General features: G+C 36.0%; 1 protein-coding gene across 5 annotated transcripts in view; it reads right to left on the bottom strand.

Moving 5' to 3' along the window:
- Positions 1–26,280, bottom strand: part of SPATA17 (spermatogenesis associated 17) — a 197,976-nt gene that overhangs the window by 91,879 nt on the left and 79,817 nt on the right. For 4 of the 5 annotated variants that reach the window (XR_013553181.1, XM_078441043.1, XM_078441042.1 and 1 more), the window contains 2 exons: positions 25,731–25,793; positions 1,482–1,685 (listed from right to left, as the gene is read on the bottom strand). Coding sequence is in view for 4 of the 5 variants with exons in the window: in XM_078441043.1 (XP_078297169.1) it covers positions 1,482–1,685; positions 25,731–25,793 (267 nt within the window). In the remaining variant the exon portion in view is untranslated. The remainder of the gene's footprint in view (positions 1–1,481; positions 1,686–25,730; positions 25,794–26,280) is intronic. The other variant, XM_078441045.1, reaches the window with a different exon arrangement.

Here is a 26,280-nt window from a genome sequence, read left to right as displayed (position 1 = left end):
TAAATTTTTTTACAGCTCTTTCTATAATATAGTGTATACCATCAGTTAATAGTATTTCCTTAGATAGTTTTAATGATCAGTTAGTAGCTTTAAGAGAGCAAAAAATGCACAAAATAAAGGGAATAAAAAAAAACCAGTTTCAGAAAATGAATACATAAGATATCAGAAATAAGGCTTGGATGAGGTTGGCTTATTGCAAGCTGAGGAAATGGGTGTGGGTGTGAAAAGCAGTCTCAAAGATGTCCTCCAATGATCCCACTTTGGGATTCAAGCCCTTGCATGGACTAGACTTACTCACTCCTAAAAACAGAATATGGCAGAAGTAATGGGCTGTCACTTCTGGCATGAGGTCATAAAAAGGGTGAGGCTTCCATTTTGAGAATTCTCTGAATGACCTCTTACATTCCCTGAATCATTCTCTGAATGATTCTTAGATTCCCCTGAGGGAAGCCAGCTGCCAGTGAGGCAGTAGTGTAGACAGGCCAACGTGAGACGGGACTGAGATATGAACACGACCAACGATATGAGTGACCTTGGAAGAGGATGTCCTCATCCTTCCCTTCTTCCCTACAGTTGAGTTTTCACATGAAATCACAGCCTTGGCTGGCACATTGACTGCCACTACATGAGAGATCTTGAGTCAGAGGTACTCACCTGAGCTGTACCTGCCACACACCACAGTTTCTCAGAGAAACTGTGAGAGAAGACATGTTTGTTGGTTTAAGCCATCAGGTTTTGAACCCATTTATTATATAGCAAAAGATATGCAGAGGCAAGCCTATGCAGGGAACTACCAGGTACGAGTCCCGCAAGTCTGGCTGTGCAAATCGAAATCAACCCAATTCTAGGTTGATGCTACCTGGTGGCGGTCGTCTACTCCAGATTAAATATTGATGGGGATCATAGAATTGTTGCTTTCTGGGCCTTTCGGGACGGTGGCAATCATCACCCAACACATCCTACTCCACCCTTTACCCCTAGGAAGTCATTTGCCAATCCAGCTCTATACCCATCCACAGGGAAGATCTGTCTCTGCTTGAGTCCTGCATTGTTTTCGATCCTCTGTAATTCTCCAGCTTGCACTTTTTAAATTACTCAAACCTAAATTACGTTTAACATTGTATATAAAGATACGAATCATCACATGAGAAGTTAAAGGTGATAATACATCTTATTTTTTTAGCAACATGTTACAACAAGTACTGTTGCAACAATATTCTTACAGAAAAAGAGTAGATCCTAGCCAAAAATCCTATGTGTTAAGTCTGTATCTGAAACCATAAAATTCAGTACTATAGAAATATTTGATTCCTTCCTTGGTATGTATTTGAAACACACTCTGTATTTATTAGCTATAGTTAAATTCCATAAAAAACCATTTTTCTTTCTTGTCACAAAGACAAAAGAACACAACAATAACCCTTAAAAAAACGGCAAGAATACAATCATCGACAGAATTCTTAGACGGAAGTGATAAGTACCTGACACTGCTTCCTATCAATGGGTGGCAGAATTTCAGATTGAGGAAGGGAGCGGGCACTCGTACAAGCCAGCCAGTTGCTAATGTTGGTGTCACGCTTCTGCTTAACTTTAGGCCTTTGGCTTATTAAGGGTTTTGCCTTCTGTAACCGCAATTCCCATGGATCGGGATCTTTTCTGAATGGTGAATTGTATATACCTGGAATCTGAAAAAAAGAACATAATGTTGATGTTTATCTTCAATTTTCACACGACATAAAAGTAAGATAAAATTGTATCATAAAAATTGTCATATGTTTAAGGGCTATTTTACAGTAGAACTCTAGTTCTTAACTAGAGGCTGACTTCAGATTCACCCAAGGAGATTGCAAGGTACTCATTTTATCTCTACTCCAGACTAACAATTTCAGAATCATTCATAGTTAAAGACTACGCATGTTAAAAACCACTGAGCTCTAAAGTCGGTTGAGCACTGACTTTAGCTCAGATCATGATCTCATGGTTCGTGAGTTCAAGCCTCCCATCGGGCTTGCTGCTGTCGGCTCAGAGCCAATTTCAGATCCTCTGTCTCCCTTTTTCTCTGCCCCTCTCCCGTGCTCTCTCTCTCTCTCTCTCAAAAAGGAATAAACATTAAAACAACAAAAAAACAGCAACGACACCACACTCAGCTATAGCTTCTATCTGGCACATATGGCGTATTTTATACAAAAGTATTTAAGAAAACATAAGAGAAGGACATTAAGTCATTGTTTCTGTCTTCTGAGTATTAACTATGTATACATAGATTTAATCATACCATTCACTTACACAACTCAAATATGCAATGGTTGAACCAGTTTCAGGCACAAAGTATGTACTCAATAAATACATGTTTTAATGATTATGTATTATACATCCTATTTAATGGCAGCTCTTTTAAGTTCTTCACTTTAAAATAATAAACTGGTTTTTCTATTAGGTGTTGTACTTGTGTAGTGTCATATACCCTTAATGTTCTTTCATTGACTTGGTCACACACTGTATCAAACCAGTCCACTTACTTATTAGCACAGCGCCTGCTATGCAATAGAGGTTCAAGGGAGGTGTGTGCAACAAATGTTAAATTCAAGTATAGCAGATGTTCATTCTCTGAAAATTCAGTGGCGTTTGAGTATACAAACTGCATAGCAGTTTGACACTTTTTTCGTATATACAAATGCATAACCATAAGGACAAGTTACATTTTAACTTGACTTGACTTAACTTAACATGACTTGTTTGGTTTCTGTGTAGATACTCTAGACTAATGTAAAGAATGTATCCACTAAACCCATATAGTTTTTGCTATAATGTGCTTTTCTCTCATGTCACCATTATGTGCATACACTTTTCTGGTCACTATATTTACCTGACGGGATCAGCAGCTCCAAAGTAGTATCATTACCTTAGATTGCTGTCTTTGAAAAAACATCTTAAGAAAATTTTATATATTTTTTTAAATTTTTAATGTTTTATTTATCTTTGAGAGAGAGAGAGAGAGAGAGAGAGACAGAGACAGAGACAGAGTATGAGAGGGGGAGGGGCAGAGAAAGAGAGGGGGACACAGCATCTGAAGCAGGCTCCGGTGTGGGACATGATGCTCGTGAACTTCAAGATCATGACCTGAGCCGAAGTCGGATGCTGAACCGACTGAGCCACCCAGGCGCCCCCCCAAATTTTGTATTTCCAGGCTAATACTTCAGTTTAGTGTTAACCTTTGTCCAAAACCGGTTGAGGCTACAGTCAGTGTCCTATCCCTAATGCCTCATTAATAACCTGGGACAATTCCCTCACAGTTCCTACCCACCTACCACATTGTTTCATAATTACCTTTGTCTGTAAAGGTCTTCCCCAAACCAGTAGCTGGAGCACAGAGCTCTGTTAGGTATTTTTGTATCCCCATGGCCTAGTAGGGTACTTGGCACATAGTAGACATTCAAAAAAACGAATGCTAAATGTGGTTATCGAGAACAATGATGCACTATTCAGAAAGGCCCATGAAGCCTCTCTTTTACGCTTGTTTTCCAAAACCACATCAATGTCTCAGCAAAATGTTTATCTTATCAACTTCTTACAAACAAATACAGATTATACTCTTCTTATCTTTCTTAACATATCAGTTTCCATGTGCTTTCAAACACGCTGTGAGCTAGAACTAAATTATCATAGACCCATTGAGTCACCTCCAACTCAACTTTTCCTGTTATAGTTGAATTTTATTAGGTAACATGAAACCAATGCAAATATATTTAAATATCTTAAAAATATTTTTGAACTGGGTCTTCTTTGGGATTTTTCCCCTATATAATTTATACAAAAAAAAGGTATCGAAAATATTACGGGTAATCGTATAAACCATAGTTAATGTCATACTAACATTCTCTCATTATAATACTAAATATCAAATAAGGCAGACTCATAAACAGTTTAAATGATGTTAATTAAAGACAATATGTGCACATATACTTAAAATAGTTTTTAGCGTAATTTTTAAGTGGGTGATAATTTTTAAGATGATTTTCAGGGTGATTTTCTATGATGAGAATGTACCAACTATAATGAGAATAAACACAATATTATATTAAAAGAATATTCTGACATAAAATATAACTAAATCTCTATAGCCTATGAGAAAGGAGAATGCCACTCTATTTCGTGATGATCTAGCTAATTTAAGTCTGTTAGTTTATCATTTTCACAACCTTGCAGATTAAAATTGTGAAATAGGTACAATTTAACCAGGCTATCATTTATCAGTTAAAAATATCTATCTACTTGAATAACTGCTATTAACTTTACCCCATTAGAAATCTTTTTTGGTCTCCTTCCACATTTGCATGCACATGTATACATAGGCTAGATGGGAAATGCAAATAGATCAGTAGACATGATAACTTTCCTAAATTATATTTTGCAACCTATATGGAGACCTCCTCATGTGTATTCTCTTTGCAATTTAAATCAAATATCGGTAGAAAATATATTTTAATTGAATTTAAAATGTATCATTGAAAATCTTCAAGGTGTCGGTTAGTTTAGAAATTAATTTAATACATTTGCTAACTTACGTCAATGAAAACAGTCCAGCCCTCCCTCGGTCCCTACAGCAAGCAAATACTCTATTTATTTATACTGATACAGTATTCATTTAACTATTACTTCTTTAAGTAAATAAAACAACCCTAACTTACTATTGTCTCAATTGGACACGCCATAATTTTGCAAGCCACTTGTGAACAATGGTTTGCTGTGGATTTTTAAAAAAATATTACTATGAGTCACAAAAGACAAGGTTAATCCTAAGGGACCATGACATATTTTTCAGTTTTCACATTTTTCGCAACTTAGAAGGGCTACTGCCAAGCTAGCTTTTGGGACTTCATTTTCAGCAATAATTTTCTAGAGTGACCAACACTATGGGGAAATCTGTGCTAACTGTTTAAAAAAAAAAAAAAAGCCTACAACTGAGTTATTTGCAGCACTGTCATGCTAACATTCAACTCAATAAGACCCAAGAAATCTCAGGAGAGGACTCTGCTAATAGCTTCTTACTGACCTCCTTGCATCAGGCTGGGCTGCTGACTGGTGGCCCAGTGGTGAATACGGCAAATGAGGTGTGAAAGCACTGATTTTTTTTAAAGGCTATGATTCTGACTCGTCAAAAGGAAAAAAAAAAAAGGCAATGAGTTATATAATAGATATATATTTTTCTTGAATTCCCCCCTTCAGACCCTCCATCATGGGAACTTAAGCATGACCTGGAATATTAATTATGTCAGGTTGAGCAACGAGCAAATGTACCATTTGTTACCCAGTCACCCTTAGCATTACATTAATATTTTGAACCATTCCATATTTCTAACAACCTATCAGTTTCTCTTTTCTTCCCGGTTTTTATTCTTTATTAAGTATTGTGTGGGAAAGTACTTTAAAAAATGCAGTTGGTTTAAAAACAAATGGGTGGTAGATATGGAGCATCTACTGTTTTATTTCATGGAGAATGTTTTTACGGTCATTTCCCACTCATCCACAGGCCTTCATTTTGCCTGGGGGAAGCTCTATTCTAATTTTTGCTTCTTCTCTCTGTTATTGAGGTTTACTTTTTTAAAACACGTTTCTGTAAAATACAAAGAATTTGAAACATGTCTGTGTACCCTTACGGCTTCCAAAGCAGAATGACCAGCGTTTCAATTTCGGATTCTGCCATCTGAGAAATAATAATTTCTCATAATTTCCAAGTAGCTGCTTACTCAGGAATGAACAGCTACTACGTACACAGGAGAGGTGGGAGGATTCAAGTTTTACTTCTGCGAGTGCCAATTACACAGTGAAGGGAATTGCGGATTGCCACATAAAGGAACAAAATTAAAAGGTATTTTCTTGGACAAGGATTCAGAATTTGTGAGTACGGGGGGGGGGGGGGGGCTGCGGAAGATACACGGTTCTAGAAAGGGGGGCTGACTAAAATATGTTCAGGTTCTAAGATTTAATAAAAATGATTTTATAAATTAGACTCTAAGCCAGCCCAGAAGAGTAGTAAAGATCTCTAATAAGTAGGAAAGTAAAAGTGGACCTGAGAACTGTGAATGAAGTATTTGCGAGGCTAAGGACTGCTGAATCAACACTGACCAGTGCACTTCATCATCATTATTGAGACATACTCGTGCCAGGAGATTTATAAAAATCCCACTCAGCAAATAATTGCCCTGCTGTTAGGAGATAGTCAGAGTGTTAACACACTGTCACAGTCCAGTGTTTAGTAAGATATTCTACATTCAATTACTCTTGCTGAGAACTAAAAGGAAACATGGTCATTTCTCAGCTACTACAGTTATGCTTCCACATGCATTTCAGACAATAGTCATGTTACCCGTCAGACACGGTAGCCCAGAAGGAATAAGAATTTCATGGAAACATTTGGTATTTGCAAAGAATAGATTTGGTAGAAAACTTGTCTATATAAAGCAATATGAAAAAAAAAAAATGACTAATGACACATCCCTTTCTGTTACTTCAGTTAAGGAGAATTTTTAAGTTTTGAGTCAAAGTACAGAGAGGGGTCATGTAAAATGGAGACCCCAGATGTAGCTGGCTTCATTAGTTTAACAAATGATATTTATAAATCATGTGGATTCTGTAATTGTTATTATCATATATTAAAATGCTTTCATTAAATATTGAATAAGACAAAGAAATTTAAATAAAATCCCGTCCTCTATATACTAATTCAATTCAATAAATATTTAGCAGCTACTAACTTAGAAACACTTTACTGGATCTAAGGTGGGTACAGATGAACAAAAAGAGATCACTCCCATCAAGCCATTCTCAGTGGTGGGGGAGGGAGGGTTAGGAGAGTGATTTTGTGGCTGACGATGACATACCCAGCCTATAGTAAGTATCCTCTAATTACTGTTGTAGAAGAGGTACACACCGGAGATTATGGGAAAGGTATTTATCTTTTAGAAAATTCTGTGGAAAAAGTATCTGGCTTTGTTCTAAAGACAGGTAGAATTTTGGTAATGAAAAAAAGGGAAGTAAGGCATTCCAGGCTAAGCGAAGGGTAAAAATAAAGACAAATGTATTTGTGGGAAAACACAGAGTGGTTGTTCAGTGAACATCATATTGGCCAGTTTAAGCATGAAGCTATAGTCAGAGATGAGGTTGTAAAGATAAACCGGGCCAAACTCTAGAAGGCTGCAAGTTACACTTACTTTTTACATAAATGGGAGTCTATTGATTTTCACATTCTCCTTTAGAAGGTAAACTCGGGAGGAAGTCTTAAGCACGCCCTACTAGTACGTGAAGTCTACAGAAACACACTTCATGGAAACACTGGTGAAAAACCACAATATTATAAAGAGACAGAGCTAGCATCAGATATGGCAGGGACATTGGAATTATCAGAACAGAAATTTAAAACAACTATGATTAATATGTTAAGGGAGCTAGTGGATAAAGTAGTTAGCAGACACGAACAGGTAGGCAATGAAAACACAGACATGGAAATTCTAAGAAAGAATAAAAAAGAAATGCCGGGGATCAAAAATATGGTAACAGAAATGAAGACTGCTTTTGGTGGATTTATTTGTAGACAGGACATGGCTGAGGAAGGAATCTCTGAACTTGAGGATATGTCAACAGAAACTTCCAAAATGGAAAGGCAAAGAAAAAAATGTCTGATACAAATATAACAAGAATATCCAAGAAAGGTAGGATAACAAAAGGTATAACATCACATCATGGGAACATCCAGAAGAAGGAAGAGAGAAAGGAGCAGAAGACATATGTGAAGTAATGGTGACTGAAGCTTTTCCCAAATTAATATCATACATCCAATCACAGATCCAAGAAGCTCAGAAAACACCAAGTGAAATAAATGGCAAACAAACACATAAACAAACATATACCTGGGCCCATCATACTTAAAATCTTATAAGAAGCAGAGGTGATAAGCACCTTACCTTCAGAGGAACAAATATAAGAATTACATTCAACTTCTCTTCAGAAACCCTGCAAGTGAGAGGACAGTAGAATAGAATACACCACCCAGAGTGAACCCTAATGTAAAAGATGGACTTCGGGTAATAACGATGTGTGGGTGTAGACAGTATATGGCAACTTCCTGACCAAATGTGTTGTGAACCCCAAACTGCTCAAATTTTAAAAAGCCTATTAAGAATAGTTAAGCCTATGCTTAGCCTATAACACAACAATTCCATCCTTGGGAATCTGTACAAGACAGATGAAAAAAATATGCCCACACAAAGACCTGCATGCAAATGTTTACAGCAGGATTATTCATTGATGCCAAAATTGAAATGAAACAATACAAATGTTCATCCACAGATTATTAACTGAATATAGTTATCTGGAGAACAGAACACTATCAACAATAAAGAGAAAGGAAATACTGATGTGTGCTATAGCATGGAAGAATCTCAAGAACATTATTCTAAATAAAAGGAGTTAGACACAATACCACATATTATGTAATTTCATTCGTATAAAATGGTCCAGAAAAGCAAATGTAGATTAAGACATGGGTATAGACACAGGTATATAGGAAATCTCTGTACCATTTGCTCCATTCTGCTGTGAACCTAAAATTGCTCTAAAACAATCTATTACAAAAAAAGCAAATGGTGCCATCAGCTCTGTGTCTTAAGCCAAAAACCTGAGAATCACCTTTGATGATGCATGGTCTTCCCCTGTCCCTTATAGCCAACCCAGCAACAAGTTCTATTCATGCTACCTCCAAATTCTATCTTGAATCCATAGGTATCTATTTAGGCCCACAGCCAACACCTTTATTCAAGCAACCTTATTTACCAAAGTGCTTCAAACTGAAATTTAGCTCTTCTCCATCTGTTCAGCTTTGAACCCCACTTACCTTCAGGGGAAGCCAAAGCAATAATTAAAACGATTATTTTAGCCCCTAAAAAACTATGTGTATTTTTAATGCACTTAAAAATTCTAACAAATTCTGAACAAAGTCCCTTTTTTCTGTTCCAACCTCTTTTAAGTCACGCTTTCTATCCCTCACTATCTCCCATCCACATTGGTTTTCATTTCCTCACAACATGCCAGGCTACTCCATGACTCAAATTCACAAAATGTTTTTCCTATCTGCTTATTTGCCTGGCCAAAGTATACTCATCCCTAAGAATTCATATTAAATCTCACTTGTTTGGAAAGACCTCTTGTCACCCCCCCCCCCCCATATACTTTGTCCTGTTATATTTTTTCTCCCTCTCAAAATCTTCTGTTCATTTTCTTCCTGGAACTTACAACTTCTAATTGTACACATATATGACTTTGCTTTTTGATGTTTATCTCCCCAATTATCTAGAATTTAAGCTCCATCAGGGCAAGAACTATGTCCATTTTATCGGCCTCTGTGTACTTAAGTTTGTGGTTCTCAAATCTGGCAACATAGGACAGTTATTTGGGGAACCTGATAAATACTATGTCCAAGGCCCAACCTAGACCAACTCAACCAGAATCTTTGAAGCAGTCTGGGCATTAGTTGAGTTTAATTCTGTGTTTTAAAGCTGATGTGCAGCCAGAATTGAGAACCCTGACTTATAGCCTATCTTAATATCTGGCTCAGAGTAGACCATCAATCCATATTTATCTGAATAAGGAATATAGACCAGCAGTCTGGGAAAATGCGAAGACCGTTTATTGAAAGGTAAGAAGAAAGAGCAGTGGAAATGGAAGAATGACATGGACAGGGAGCATTCTACAGAACCAGAACCAGAGGACATTGATAATACGTTTATTAAGAAGAACGTAAGAGAATGTGGACTTACAGAAAAACTTGGGCTTAGATCCCAGGCAGAGAAGGTGGAAAGAGGGGACAGTCAGGCAGGGATATTACTACCTGTTTTGGAGTTATTCGAATTGAGCTTCCCCCAAATCCAGGTTGAAAGGTCCAGTGTAGAGCTGGAAGAGTAGGTCCGGAACTTGGGAAAAAGGTCACAGGCGGCAAATGGAGTTGTTTTCTGAATTGAAAACAATGTATGTATGTTTTGTATGAATGTATGAAAATGAATGGGGTCACTGAGGGAGAGCATGTGGGGAATTCAGGGGGACGGTCTTAGGAGTGTGCACATGTAAGAGATGAGTAGGCGAGGAGAAGCCCATGAAGGACACTCAAAAGAGCAAACGGCGAGGGAGGAGAGGCAGGACGCAAGGGAGAAGACGGTTCCGTGAAGGAGGTCAGCAGTGTCAGAGGTTCGGGAGAGGTGGAACAGCATGGGGACAAAGAATGCACCACTGGCATGGTAATTAGAAGGTGACAGGTGACCTCCACAGAAGCAAACTGTGTTCTTGTGGCACCAATCACATCGTAATTCATTGAATGTCAGGAAAGAAAAAGAAGTAGAGACTGATTTGAGTCTTTTAAATACAGGAATATTATCATGACTCAGAAAATCGTGGGACTAAAAGAACATTTTTCCCCCAGTCAGGATTTCCCTTTATATTGCATTTTGAAAGAATTTCTGAGAGAAGATTCCACGTAAAAGACTTTCTGGGAAATCTTTCCCACTAAACAATCCTTTTATCTTTTTCTCTGTAAATGTCAGGTCACTTTTCTACTAATCCCTGTAAGGAGTGGATGAAAGTTGCTTATTTTCTTGCTTAGGAAAATTTTCTAGGCCTGCTCCTTTTCCTAACACATAGAAACTCCCTTCCCCACCTCCAAAAAAACCAAACAAACAAACAAACAAACAAAAAAAAACAGCTTCATTTACTTCCTCCCCTCCTTGATCTGCTACCTTGGCACTCTCTCCAGATTTGGCTTTGATTCCTGCTTTTCTATGTGAGTCACAGCATTGACAGTTTATAAATAATTATAAAATACTGGAATTAGTATTGATACGGATATATAACCATACTGAGAATAGACTATTCTGTGGGGTTAGGATGGCTGGTGTTTAAGACGTGTGAAGGAAGACAAGGAATGTGCCTGGTGTGTAAGATAAAGGAAGGCATTCCTAGAACACAAAGATTTGCAAAGGAATAGAAACTTTAAGTGACTTTGATATTAAAGAACTATAAATAGCCCTATATAATGTCAGAGTAAACAGATACACAAGAATTACTGAAGAAGACTGAGAAGAAATGACGAAAGAGTAGAAGAAAAAGCTGATCGTAAGGTCATCAAGGCCAACGCAACTTTGAATATCTCAGGCGTGATGAGCCAGGTGCAAAACTCCCAAAGGTTGGTGGATTTAAAATTAGGAGACTCCTGGGTGACCTCACCAAAAATTATTCTGAATAGTGCAGTGCAAGTGGACACCGAATTCCGCAACGATTGGAAAATTCCCTATTGCAACGTCTCAAACACCCAATTTCTACATGTTCTGCGCTGGCTTATTATACATACCAGTAAAGTATGAATGACCTAAGAAAAATAGTAAAGGATGTTCCACCACCCACCCCAAACCTTCCATGGTATACCATTTCCACCCCCCTCAGAAACCTATTATTTTCTCTTGCCCAGTTCTTCGTTTTTTTTTTTTTTTTTAAATGCTTATTTATTTATTTTTGAGAGACAGAATACAAGTAGGGGAAAGGGAGAGAGAGGGAGACACAGAATCCAAAGCAGGCTCCAGGCTCTGAGCTGTCAGCACAGAGTCCGATGTGGGGCTTGAACCCATGAACCTTGAGATCACGACCTGAGCCGCAGTCAGACGCTTAATGGACTGAGCCACCCAAGTGCCCCCTCCCCCCTTGCTCAGTTCTACACACGATTTAATTTAAAAATGATTGCAGGGGCGTCTGAGTGGCTCAGTCAGTTGAGTGTCCGACTTCAGCTCAGGTCATGATCTCAAGGTTCGTGGGTTCGAGCCCCACATCCGGGCTCTGTGCTGACAGTTTAGAGCCTGGAGCCTGCTTTGGATTCTGTGTTTCTCTCTCTCTCTGCCTCCCCCACTCATGCACTGGCTCTCTCAAAAATAAACATTAAAAACTGAAAAAATAAATAAAAATAAAAATGATTTCATAGTTTGGGTTTAAAAGATGACTTTCAAGACAATTAGTTGCTAAAAGAAAAATACAGAAACCGTCAACAGGATTGAAAACTTTCTTTTGTTAAAGAAAATGTACTAATAGAAAGGAGCATTTGTCAAACTATATTCCCAGTGTTATCTGGGGCTCTGTAAGAAACTGATTTCCCAAGAGTCTTTGAAGAAAGATTTCTTAAGCAAACAGGAGGAAGCCATTTTAAGTTTTATCAAAAGTATAGGATTGACTGCCTCATGGGGAAATGCCTTAATCTGGTTGGCTACAATCTTGTGACCAGATCTCAAAGACCACCTCATTTTCAGACTACTGTGCTCTCACACAGTCTTTTTCTGTAGACCTGTGGCTTCCTGTATGGAAATTATTAATTAGTGCCTATTAGGTACAGATTATACCTGCCACTTTGTGATAATTGAGCTGAGTGATTAGGATTTTTTCACTTTTCTGTGTTACCCTTAAATAAAAACTTTATCTTTTTTGGGTTATCTTTTGCTTTCCTGTTTTGTTCTGACCTCCTTGGTGGTAGGGAGCCCAGAAAATTACACAATGCTTCACAATTGTGCTATCTTTTATCTCAACTCAAACTGTAAGACCCTCTTGCGGTAACACAATTTGGCCACAAACACAATTAAAGGGAAAGTGATTTAATCAGAGGAAGTTGGCCAACACAATATTTTGATCAAAAAAACTGATCTCGTGTAAAATGAATAAAGTCTAGTCTCTGGCGTTGGGGTGTACTACTGAGTTGTTTCACAAGTTGTTATGTGGGCTTTTTGTCATTTCATTCCTCACTTCAAAAACATGAAGAATACCTCCCTTGTACTTTTTAACACATTACTTCATTTCAGTCTATTATATCAGTACTGTGCTAATGAAAATAAAGAACAGGTGCAGCAACTTGAATTTCTCTACAATAAGAGATAATTGGATCAAACACCTATTTATCTATTTGGTTTTTGGTCAAAATGCTCATGCTCAAATAATTATCTGCCAAATTAATCCCAGCTCTCCTTTATGTTCTCTTTTATACTCATCTTCAACTACCGTTATTTCTTTTCCCAACAATTCTGATCCCTTGACTGTAATCCTTTCAACCTTGCCCTGTGAAATCCCTCTCCCATCTATGCTAAGCAACTTCTCTTTGCACCCAAAACTTTTCAATAAATATATTCTCTACCTTCTTTTTTTTTTTTCTTTTTTATTACAACTGGAACTTCCTTTGCAGGCCCACTGAACAAAGCATTTTAGAACTCCCCTGTATCATAGTGACCAGGGAGAGATTTGCATTTTCTTAGTTCACAATGTCACTTTCAAACCAGTACTCATTGACCTTCTTGAAATATACATATGCAATCTTTTGTCCTTCCTTGCAGTTATCATTTGCCCGTATTCATGATAGCCACTGGCACTTAGTTCAGTCTTCCTTTCTACTATGTGATGGGGGATAATTTTAGGTATGTCATGCATAGGTGGGGGACCCATCCCAACAGCATAGATTCATGGTTCTTCGACTCCTTCAACTTCACTGACCTTCACCTTTACACACTAGTACTGAGATCAAGAGTGAGATGTCAAAACCATTTGTATTCTTACAGATATCTCCTCATCTCAAATCAGAGGATCATAAGACAATGTGTAGTGGTGTTGAATACGACATCTATTGTTTCAGAATTTCAGCTGATGCCTCAAAGGCAAAAATACTTAAAAGATGATATAAGTACTCACCCTTATTCCTTTCCTCATGGCTCTTTTCCCAACAAGACAAACACAGTGCCCAGCAGCTATCCAGATGTACCCATGAAGGCTTGCCTGTCTTCCTGTGAGGGAGCCCTGCATCTTAGACTCATGCCTCTCACCTCCTGATGCTTAAAGAAACTGATAAGCTAATTCACACAAAGCATAAAAAGGTAATAATACTGAATATATTGTCTAGTAGTTATCTTCAAATAAATAGAAATTTAAAGATATGATTTCAGCCATCATCCAGGAAAATAATGTTGAACTAGGACCTTTTTCAGTCCTTTTTAAACCATACCATAAAGAGAGAGTATGGTTTTGAAAACAGCCACATCTTAGTTTGAATTTCACTTTCACCCTGTCTAGTTATGTAACTTGGCTTATTTTGGGACATAAAAGATTTTTTAAAGAGTTAGCTTCCCCTTTGCCTTCTCTTTGAATATAGGATTTGCCATTTTAAACACCACCTAGGGGGCACCTAGGTGGCTCAGTGGGTTGAGAATCCGATGATCTCAGGTCATGATCTCACAGTTCATGGGATCAAGCCTCGCATTGGGCTCTGTGCTAACAGTGTGGAGCCTGCTTGGGACTCTTCTCTTTCCCTCTCTCTGTCCCTCCCCTGCTCATGCTTGCTCTGCCTGTCTGTCTCTCTCTCTCTCAAAATAAATAAGCATCTAAAAAAATTAAAAAACACATGAAATATTCTACCAAATATAGGCATCAGTTACTAAAAATCATTACATGTGTCAAGATGATTGTTTTATTTATAGTTTTTATTTAATTCAGAGAAGAAATAGTAAATAATTGAGACTGAAATAAAAGCTTCCTTTCTTGTTTTGAATGTGAAAAATATTGTAAATCTGAATTAGGACTCTTATTAGAAATAGCATAGCATGACACTGACATTAGAAATCGGGGACATTACAGTGACACAGTTGCTCTCCTTTATGAATTTGCTTACTTTAGAGGGAAGTAGATGTAACCATAATGCCGATGGTAAGTGTTATATTTAGACATGGAGATAAAAAGCAACAGCTGTGCCTTGTGAGGTCAGGGAAGGCCCTACAACAATTTTAGCATTCGGATAATTGTTGACAGAGCAGCTGATTTTTGTGTGGATATAGAAAGAAATAAACCAGGTAAAATAAATTGAATCATTTTAATGATGTTAATTTAAGACTAATTCAGATGATCATAAATTAACTTATGCATGTAGAGCATAAGCATAAATAATAAGTATGAGCACAACAAAATTATATTATCTTAATGATTCACAATTTATTTCAAAGAGATACTAAAACTGAAATTATATGCATACGTATATATACATGTATTAATTTAAAAGTAGATGGAAAACAAAGCTGAATAAATTTAAGAGAAAAATATTTTTCAACTCATTAAAGGGACTAAAACTACAGGAATGCTTTACATTATATGAACACCTTGAAAATGTAACTTTTCTCTAAACTGAGAGAGGTCATATCCTTTCGGCAAGACTTTCCTTTCCGTATGACAACAGCAATGGAGACCTGCAGTTTATTTATTTTAGGCCCAAGAGATATTAACAGATTAAGATTTAAAAACAAATTCTTTCTCTTTTCTCCCTTCTTCACACCTTCCTTCCATTTTCTCACCTTTTATTTTACTGTCTGCTGCAATATTGTATAGATAACATGACTCCTTTTTGAGTGAAATACTTTCAACTGTCAAAAAATACATAGAAAAACCAATTGACAAGACTATTTAATAGAAAATATGCTACTTTATACTAACATGCTTAAAGTCACATTTGTCACAGCAAAATGAAGCTAAATTTTAATATATTTTTAAAGGTTTTTTTTTTAACGTTTTATTTATTTTTGAGAGAGGGAGAGACAGAGCATGAACAGGGGAGGGTCAGAGAGAGGGAGACACAGAATCTGAAACAGGCTCCAGGCTCCGAGCTGTCAGCACAGAGCCTGATGTGGGGCTTGAACTCACAGACTGCGAGATCATGACCTGGGCTGAAGTCAGCCGCTTAACCGACTGAGCCACCCAGGCGCCCCTAAATTTTAATATATATTTTTTAACAAACAATTGTACTTCCTCTTTGGTTATGTTCCTTTTGTGATTATAATAAATATATAAAATATGGTACAAACTTCCTATGTCTTTTAAAATATTTACCTACTAGGGGCGCCTGGATGACTCAGTCGGTTAAGTGTCTGACTTCGGCTCAGGTCATGATCTCACGGTTTCTGAGTTCAAGCCCTGCATCGGGCTCTGTGCTGACAGCTCAGAGCCTGGAGCCTGCTCCGGATTCTGTGTCTCCTTCCCTCTCTGCCCCTCCCACACTTGTGCTCGCTTGCTCTCTCTCTCAAAAAATTTTTTTTTTAATTTAAATATATATATATATATATATATATATATATATATATATATATTTCTCTACTTTATACTGTATAAAATCTCAAGGTCATAGATGATTTCTTGTGTTGGATTATATCTTAATTTACACTCCAATGTTAAGAAATACTCATGTTTTTAATAGTGACATTAATGATCAAATAAGCTACATTAGTCAATGTTTGAGAATTTTGACCACTGACTTAGTTAAGAGTTCATTTTAAGAAAACATTTGACAATATAAACTCTCTCCTTACGTCCCTAGTTTTAATACAAAGGAATGTTTTCGACTGTAGGGTACAGGGCTGGGGAAGGAGATATAAAGATTAAAGGAAGAAGAAGGGAAGAAAGAAGATGGAGTAATCCAAAGCCTGAGATTTTAAAATTTGGTTACTAGATATTCAGCTGAAATATTTCTAAAGTTTTCCAATCCAGAAGAGTGAATTCAATGTCAAGAGTGTAGGGAGAGCAGGGCTTATCGATACGAAGCTATTCTTTTGGACTTGCAGGAGAGCTAAGATAAATCATGAGCTGACGAACAGTGACAAAATCTACCTCTTCATTATTTATCCATTATAACAGAATCTAACTTCCAATTGGTCTCATTCTAAAATATTTCTGAAGTTTCTTAAGAAACTTAAGAAAAATAGTCATACTAATAATAGGAGTAAATCCTCAAATCTACCAAACTATTATAACCTTATTAGATCTAGTTAAAGCCATGGTATACCTTCCTTGTATTTCTAAGTTTTAGATTTCATGGTATTATAAGTAGCGATAGCAAAAGGAACCAGAAAAACTCAGTCTTTTTTAATCAGTGAAGAAGTTGGAAAAAGTGATTGTAATTAACTTACCAACAACATTAATTTAATATGAAAGCAATAGAAATAAGCATACACCAGTTAATTGTGCAAAATGTTTGCATACAATTTAAAATATGGTGTGCCAGAGTATAAAAGGTAAGTAAAGGAACATTTTACATTAAAATAGGAAATGGGAAATACTTTTGTTACAAATGTTTTCTAATTCTTTTCTGACTTTTGAATTTCCTATTAAAGATTTGAAATTATATACAAACCTGTATTTGTGTATGTATATACACAGATGTCTATATAACACACATATATACATAGGTGTGTATATATAGATTATTTTTTAATACCTAGGATTGGGAGTAGAACTCTCTCTACTCCATAGCTACTACGTTAAAAATTTGCCCAGTCACTGGATGGAAATAAACAGACCCTGAGTTTGATGTCCAAAAAACACATAATAAATAGAGAACGAAAGAAAATCAGGTGCCTCAAATTTATGGGCAGAATTAAAATAATAGTGTTCTTTGAAATGTCTGAATGCTAGATTAGAAATCTGATATGCAGATGATTATTTATATAAAATTAAATTAAATTAAAAGTTAAAACTTATTTGAGCAAGTTTAACACAGTACAAAAATATAGTCCAACTAGAGGTGAAGTAACAGTTAAGTTGATTCAGCTTAATTTCTGGGGCCCTCATTTTCACAGGCTCTTTCCAAGACAGAAGGAGGGAGTCTGGCAATGTGCTCACCTGGTTATGTTTTGTTGTGAAGTCTGTGAAAGTAAAGTATAAGTTCATTCCACTGTTTCTTATACTCTGACTTACCCTCTATCACACCTGGGTTGGGTGGCACAAGAGTGGCTATGGGCATGCTGGAGACTGAGCAAGAAAAAAACTAAGGTGGGTATATATTTAATTTAGGTTTTGCTGCATATATTTATGTTTTTTTTCCTGTTACTTCCAAGTATATTAATTTTTTTTTTTTTTTTTTTTTTTTAAGGAATCCCAATGTAAGAATAACTTTCAGGAATATTCCTGAAACCACTGGGCAGACTTACCTGCATCATGAAAAAAGGTACAGGACCAGAGACTACACAGCAGTATGAACACCCTAACGTGTCTGGCCTGACATGCACCCTGATGTTTACAGCAGCGGTATCAACAACAGCCAAATTATGGAAAGAGCCCAAATCCCCACCAACTTATTAATGGATAAAGAAGTCATGACATACATATACAATGGAATATTACTCAGCCATCAAAAAGAATGAAATCCTCCCATTTGCAACAACATGGGTTGACCTACAGTGCATTAAGTTAGTCAAAGACAAATACCATATGATTTCACTCATATGTGGAATTTAAGAAACAAAACAGATGAACATAGAGGAAGGGGGAAAAAAGAAAGGAGGCAAACCATAAGACACTTAACTATATAGAAAAAACTGAGGGTTGATGCAGGAGGGGGGTGAGAGATGGGCTAAATGGGTGACAGACATTAAGGAGGGCCCTTGTTGGGAGGAGCACTGGGTGTTATACGTAAGCGATGAATTACTAAATTCTATTCCTGAAACAGTATTACACTATATGGTAGCTAACTAGAATTTAAATAAAAGCTTGAAAAAAAACCAGAAAAACAAAACAACAATAATAACAGAAGGGAAGGAAGGAAGAAAGTAAGGAAGGAAGGAGAGAAGGAAGGAAGGAAAGAAGGAAGGAAGGAGGAAAAAAGGAAGGAAAGAAGGAAGGAAGGAAGAGAGGAAGGAGAGGAAGGGGGAGGAAGGAAGGGAGAAATAGAGGCAGGGTCTGGAGCCGAAGTATGTGGTTAATGGAAGAGAAGTGGGTTTTTCTCAAATGGAGAATTTGATTCTCATCATTTCCTATACAAAACAGAAGATCTCTCCTTTCAAAAATATACTCAATAGAGGCACATGGGTGGCTCAGATGGTTAAGCATCCTACTCTTGATTTTAGCTCAGGTCATAATTTCACGGTTTGTGGGTTTGAGCCCCGCATTGGGCTCTGTGCTGACAGTGTGGAGCCTGGCTGAGATTTTCTCTCTCTCTCTGCAATGTCCCCCCCCCCCCCAACTTGCTCTCTCTCTCTCAAAAATAAATAAATAAACATTTAAAAATATACACTCAATAATGCAGCATATGCAAATGGAAACACATCATTTACCTTCTTATAGTAATAAAAACTTTAGATCAGTGTTCCTACAAAAGGGAATGAGTAAATTTCCTTTACTCACTACAGAATATAACAAAGTCACTGTCAAATAAAGAAGCAATCAAAGAGTATGAAACCAAAATATGGTGAGCAAATATTAGAGAGCTATCAAGTGGTTAATACAACGACTGCAATATTTAGATTTTGAGTTGTGAGGTATTCTCAGATGTTAAAATTTGAAATGTGTTGCTTGAAATATTCACTCATCATAAAAAATATTCATCTTCCTGTATTTTGTAACTTTGTACACTTCTTGTTTCAAGGTAGATCCCAACATCTTATAAGCTTCAGGCCCCACAGCACATGAATCTGCCCCTGGTCACATGCACAGGAGAGGTATACAGTGTCTTTTGCTAAAGAATATTTTTGAAAATAAGTTTTAGAATGTAGCATGCTGGAAAGAGGAAAATACATATAAGAAGAGTAGCACAGGCACTTTTCTGAGTGGTCTCACTTTACATTAATTTTTATTTTTATTTTTGTCTCCATTTCTTAGATGCACAGTGGCTGAACGGTGGCAGGGAGAAGAGTAGGGGCACACACTTATTTGGGGACACAGTTTTTTTTTTAACCACTTGCTTTGTCTCTTCAAAGAGTACTGACAATGGACAATAATCTTATCTCTTTCATACATTACAGGATAATAAAAACGATGATGTTAAAGAGGGAGGAAATAAAATGTAAAAGTTAATAGCTAATTCATTCGCCATGCTAGTTCAGTCTTTGGCCTTTTCTGAAGAGAGAACTGCCAATAGCAACAAATTATGTGATGGTTTTGTGATGTGGACGGTTCACTTGGGACCAAGAGCAAATGACCAAACTTGAGGACCTGCCTCTTAAACTATGGATCCAAAGACCGTCGGGTCAGATCTTTATTCACTACATAGTCTTCTTGAAAGAATAAATCTGCCCAGTGTCTAGAGGAAAAATGACTACCAAACAATAGTCTTTTAGTCACCAGAATGATAATTGCTACTTTCATACAATATTGTGGGGATAAATATAATAAAAGTGCTTTGAGCTGTTCACAGAAAGGCGCCAGAGAAATCTATATTATGTTCTCGCTTGCTTCTTTCAATCTTTGATATGCAGGCCCTAGCTTTTCTCTTTGTCCGTAAACTCATTCAAATCAATTTTCTTCTAAGTACTAAAACATTTCAGAGAAAGGGTAAAAAGAGAGTTCAATGAATTGAGGGTAACTCAAGGAAAATGTACACTCAGAATGCTAGTGTTTTGAGGGATAAAGAGACAGTCATAAACCTAGGGTAGAATTCCAAGTAGAGTTTACTTATGTGAATCACATATAGACACAGACGTAGAACCACGAACTCAATTTTCACTGTGGCTGTACTGTACTGAGGATACCCCAACATCAGAGTTTAAATAAAATACTACATAACCTTGAGCAAGTTGCTTCATCTTCTAGACCTACTTTCTTTAATCTGTTAACAGAAAGAGCTAGAAAACTAATCTATAAAGACTCCTTGCTGCTCTAGTATATTGCAATGAAAGGTCCTGTCCTCTGTCAGTGTGAGTTCCTATTTTTATATTTTTCTCCATGGAAACATACAAACTACTGGGAAGTTTGCAAAAAAAAAAAAATCAAAATCAGATCCTTCATGTAAGACTTATGAGTGTACTACTCCATACTTCCCTAATTCTCACTTTTACTGCCAGACCTTTTCAACTCCAATAGAAATGCGTCAAAACTAGGGATGAATAATTTAAGAATTAAGAATTCATTGTTGAGAATGCTGTGTGATGTAAGAAAGAGATAAGAGGTATCTAGAATGAAACAGTTAACTAGGGACACTAAAGAGCAGTGATGCTAAACAAAATGGCAAAATTGTTAAGTTTCTTTTATATGTGCTAATTTTCTTTTCAGTGCCTTAAATACATATTTTTCTCCCCAGAAAGTCCATGGAGTCATCATATATCTTAGCATCTCTAGATCTCTTCGTTACCAACATTATGCCCATTTTGGTCTTCATATTCCAGGCACTGGACATACTTTTCTTCCCTCCTCTTATGATAACCTAGTCCCGGTTATTGTCACCAAGCTATACTAATAAGACACCTCAACAGCTGTCTCCTTCTTGGAAGTATTTTAATTTAATAAGGGAAAAGAAATGTATCTTTAATGATAAAATAATGGCAAAATCCAAGTGTTAGCGGAAAGTATGTGAGATGTTGATTGTTTTTGGGGAGTTGGGGGTGGTAATAGGGAAGCTTCTGAATTTCCGGAATATGACAAGCCACAAGAAATCACCTATCTCATAAAGAGATCCTTATGATGAATGTTTCTAGGGTATAAAGTCAGGCTGTATCAGGACGCTCATCCCGAGAAGGAAAGGAAGATAAGGCTAAATAGGCAGGGTAGAGTCAGATTCTTCAGAGTTTTAAAGGCTTATGCTGAAAACTTTGGATTTTATCCTACAGACAACAGAATCTTTGGAGGTTTTCAAACTGCAAAGAGACATGACATAAAAAAAATACCATTTTAGCAGAATTTATCTGATGGTAGTAGATATACTGGGACAGAGAGGAAAAGAATGAACAAAAAGAAAATCATTTCAGAGATTATTACCATTGTCCAGGGTTCAGGAAATGGACACGATGGAATTTATTTAAAACATACCAGGAAGAATAAATGGAAAGAAGTTGGTGATTGTACAAAATAAATGAAAAAGAGACAAAGATTTAAAAAATTGGGGTGACCAGGAATAGTTTAGATCATCGATCAAAATAAAGACTGATTTGGACAAATAAAGAAAAAAAACGCATAAAGAAAAAAAAAAAGCTAAAAAGAAGAACCAAGGAATCATGCGAATGCCGCAAATCAAGTTGCATCAAACCATGAAGATCGTAAATGTAAGACTCACTCTAGCGGGTACTATTAAAGCCACACATATCAAGGCGTGCATCCTTTTGTATGTACATCATGGAAATGCAGAGGTGAGGGATGGGATGGTGGAAGGGAAAAAGAGAGAGGGGAGGTCCAGCTTAGAAGCGAGACAGGAACAAAATTAATATTTTGAAGTCAAAGCAGTAGTTTTCAGACAAAGATCAAAAGCTGTAAAAGTGTACTCCAGAGAGTCATTACAGCAATGCAGTCAACACCACACTGGAGTTTCCCCACCACGGCTGTGGTATACCACTGACTACGGAAAATGTCTTCTGGGAAGGCTCTCCAAAGATGCTTTCCGAATACACCATATACACAAAGACATCTCTCTCTCTCTCTCTCTCTCTCTCACAGACACACACACACACTCACACACTCACACACACACACTCACACACACACGTGCATGTGCACAGGTACACGCTGGCAGGCTGCCATTCTTCTGTTACTTCATCACTTCAAATTAAAAGTGAGCAATTACTGGATTCCTGGGTGGCTCAGTCTGGTAAGCGTCCGACTCTTGATTTTGGCTCAGGTCATGATCTCATGGTTGAGATCGAGCCCGTGGGCAGGGGCAGCGCAGGGTGGCGGGGGCGGGGAGTGGTGACAGTGCAGAGCCTGCTTGGGATGCTCCCTCCCTCTCCACCTCTCTCTGCCCCTTCCCCTACTCATGCTCTCTCTGACAAATAAAGATTTTTTTTAATGTGAGCAATTACATATTAAGTATTTAATACATGTAGGGCACAGAAGCTCCCCATTTATGATGCTGGGGGGCTAGAGTTGAAAGTGATAAATAACTTCAAAGATTTACTATATTTCTTAACAGTTTTTTCACCTTATAAGATTTGTCTTATAAACATGCTATCCATACCAGTATGTTATCCATATCAACAGGGTATCAATTAATTTTTGTTACATTAAGTTTGTAAAATTAAGCTATTTTTCTTTTGTGTACACATATGATTTGACAACATTTTGTAAAATAAGTTGCTGAAATCATTTCTTTCTCTCAAAAAATAAAGTAATTAAAGAGAATGTTCTATTAATATTCATTGGGGCATGGGGTCTTTTTAAAGAATCCTAAATAACTGAAAATCATTACCTCAGTGTCCATTTAAAAATTTTCACTACCCATTAAAGAAAAAACATTGAAAACCTACTATATAAATGATGACATGAAAATTACTTCTGTAAAATGTGTGCAAACTCTATTTAATTAATAAACTTTCATTTTAGTTTTAACTTGAATATGTATAAACTATTAAAAACCATTGTTATAAAATAAAACACATATAGTTATAACATACTTAATCACGAATATATTTTGTACCTATCCTTTTCCATGAGCATATTGAAATAAAAAACAGGGTTATATTTTTCACTGATCAGGAAACAATGTATATAACTGTATACAATATCCTATATTTTGAAACATTAACTGTTTATGATGTGGATCTTGAGTTTTCTATTTGTATCTGTAACTCTGCTGTTCTCCCGGGCAGGATCCATAAAAATTCCGGCAACATTTTAGAGGCAGTATCTTCTAATGAATCCAACAATAGGCCTTTGCATGTATCCACCAGTAGGTGGAGCAGACAACATAATTTATTACCCAAGAACAAGGACAGGGAATGAAAGTCAGTTTATTTGGAATAAAACAAATCTGCAAATGAGATTTTCTTCAAAGGAAATATGTCCTATATGTGTTAGATTCAGTTTGACTGGTTACTGAATCAAAATAAATAACTTTATTAAATAATCAATCTTTGCAGAAAGATAAATTAAATTTACAAATGGAAGCAATGTTTGCATTTTACTTATTCAAATCAACTGAAATTAGCTTTCTTTTTATAAAACTTTTACAGGGACAAAGATTTTTTTGATGTGTTCATTTAATAAGGGCGCTAAACCCAATCCTGTTTTACAGGTGATGGGGTGCATAACAAACAGTACTTTCTGGAAAATATAATTGACTAATCCTATTATGTCTGTAGCAACAAATTAACCTTATTACTACTAGTAAATGGTGATTGATTATTTATGCAAATAAGTTACCATGTTCAGCTTTCTGATTGAAATAAACATATACAAAAGGTGCTTTAATATGACTTGAACTTTTTAATTAATAAAACCCTGAGGGGTCTATTAATTCACTCATTGCAATATTAGTTATTTACTTGTGTAATTCCTATTAGTGCTAACATATTTGCTTGCATAAAGATGAGATACTTAATATCAGTTAAAATCAAGATAGATTTTAGAACTATTTTAACATATGCATTAGATTTATACTAACATTGACTTTGAAACTAGGTTATCAGTATGAATGTATCAGCATAATAGTCCCCCAAACTATTAATATATTAAATAACACATGACTTCATTTATCATCTACATATGAATTCACAAATACAATTTTGGCTTAGAAAATTCCTTTCCTTTTCTAAAACATTCTTTGTCTGAGTTAATGTTTTATTTCTACTCATCTAAGTGAAGCTACATCAGGCCTATGAAAATTTAATTCAAAAATTAGTATTCTACAAACTATCATTATATATCATTATAAATCACTCCTTAATTATTGAAATCACTAATAAAATAGTTCCAAAAAGACTAGCATTATTCCTTTTAAATACATCTGCAAAACTTTTCCTGTTCTGAGATACTTTGTTTAAAAAATTATTTACACTTGAATATTTATTCAGCAAATTTTCAAATAACTATGCAAGTTAAGAGTTAATACTAACACAAGCCTTTAAAAATACCCAATTCGTATTTGGCTTTTATTTTGGACTTAAATGTGAATTTAATACAATTTGAAATCAAAACTCTTAAAGTAAGCAATGCAATTAAGCTGTAAACATCTCAGGGATGTTTTAAAATTTGCAGCTTAATTTCTCCCCAATAGCCAAGTCATGCTGAGAAAATCAATAATAATACTTACATTGAAACATGTGTCTTTCATTCTCTAATCCTTCCTTAGTTTAGGGAAAATAAAGATTTTTGTTAAATGGAATCAGCAAAATGATAAATATAAATGGTTGTTAAATTCAATGTGAATACCTATATAAGCTGTAATTGAAAGGTGTCTATTTCTTTCTAGTAAAAAAGTTTGTTTGGCATTGGACTGAAATCAGAGTGAATGCCCTTTGTGGTTAAGGATCATACAGTATACATTTATATGTCCTAGTCAGATAGATTATAGATACTCAAAAATATGTCATTTGAAATAATTGATGGACTTTAAAGTTAAGGATTATATTCAATATATTTATTAATGTTAGTGTTGCATATCTTTATTTAGGTTAAGATGTAAAATGCAGGAAGGGGATATTGGGGGAAGAGCATTATAAATATTTCTAATAATTTTTATGAATAACTAAAGGAAAGCAAAGCAAAGCAATGACAACATGAATGCTTCGGACAGCTAGCAAAGACAGACGAAAATCAAAGTGTAGACACTTTGTTTATCCTCCATAGGTTAAATTCCAATAATATGATCATTACCATTTACTGAATGATCTTTAAGGACCAGGTAGTAGTTTAAATATGTTACATTCAATCCTCATAATGTTCTTTCAAAGTGCAGAGTGAAACAGACAATTCCAGGTAATCTCCTAATATCTTACCCTAAGTAGGAGAGTTTGGAGACTAATGTCAATACCCATACTCTTTCTACTGTACCACAGTGCCTGAAAAAAAAAAAAATCATTCTATTGGATGCTAACGGTTCTGGAGACAAGGGGTCATTAAACTAAAGTTTATATACGTAGCTATTACCAGCACTCCGCAAGATATAAACAAGAAGAAAAATGAGCTAGAGCATTGACAGTTTGCATTTAACAACATAAATATACTTAAAACACAATCGTAATATTAAAAATTCATTAAGGTCCAGGAGGCAAGTCACACGGTCAAGTTTCTGAAATAATTTGTTAAACCAGGTGCTTAATTTTAAAAGTGAAATGAAATCAAAATCGTTAAAGAAATAATGCATATAAAGTATCAACCATACTCTCTGGTACATGGTAAGTACTCCATGGATATTTGCTTTATTATTTTTGTTAGTAAAACAACTAAGTCTTTATGGACTTCGTAAAATATTCCACTATGTACTCGATATCTAAGTAACCCTAGATAAAAGAGAATTAACAAATGTTTCCATTAAATCTGATTTTA

Source organism: Panthera onca, chromosome F1 (genome assembly GCF_046562875.1).
Source record: "Panthera onca isolate mPanOnc1 chromosome F1, mPanOnc1 haplotype 2, whole genome shotgun sequence".
Taxonomy (NCBI): domain Eukaryota; kingdom Metazoa; phylum Chordata; class Mammalia; order Carnivora; family Felidae; genus Panthera; species Panthera onca.
The sequence above is the reverse complement of the archived record's forward strand: the minus strand, read 5'-3'. Positions and strand labels throughout refer to the sequence as shown.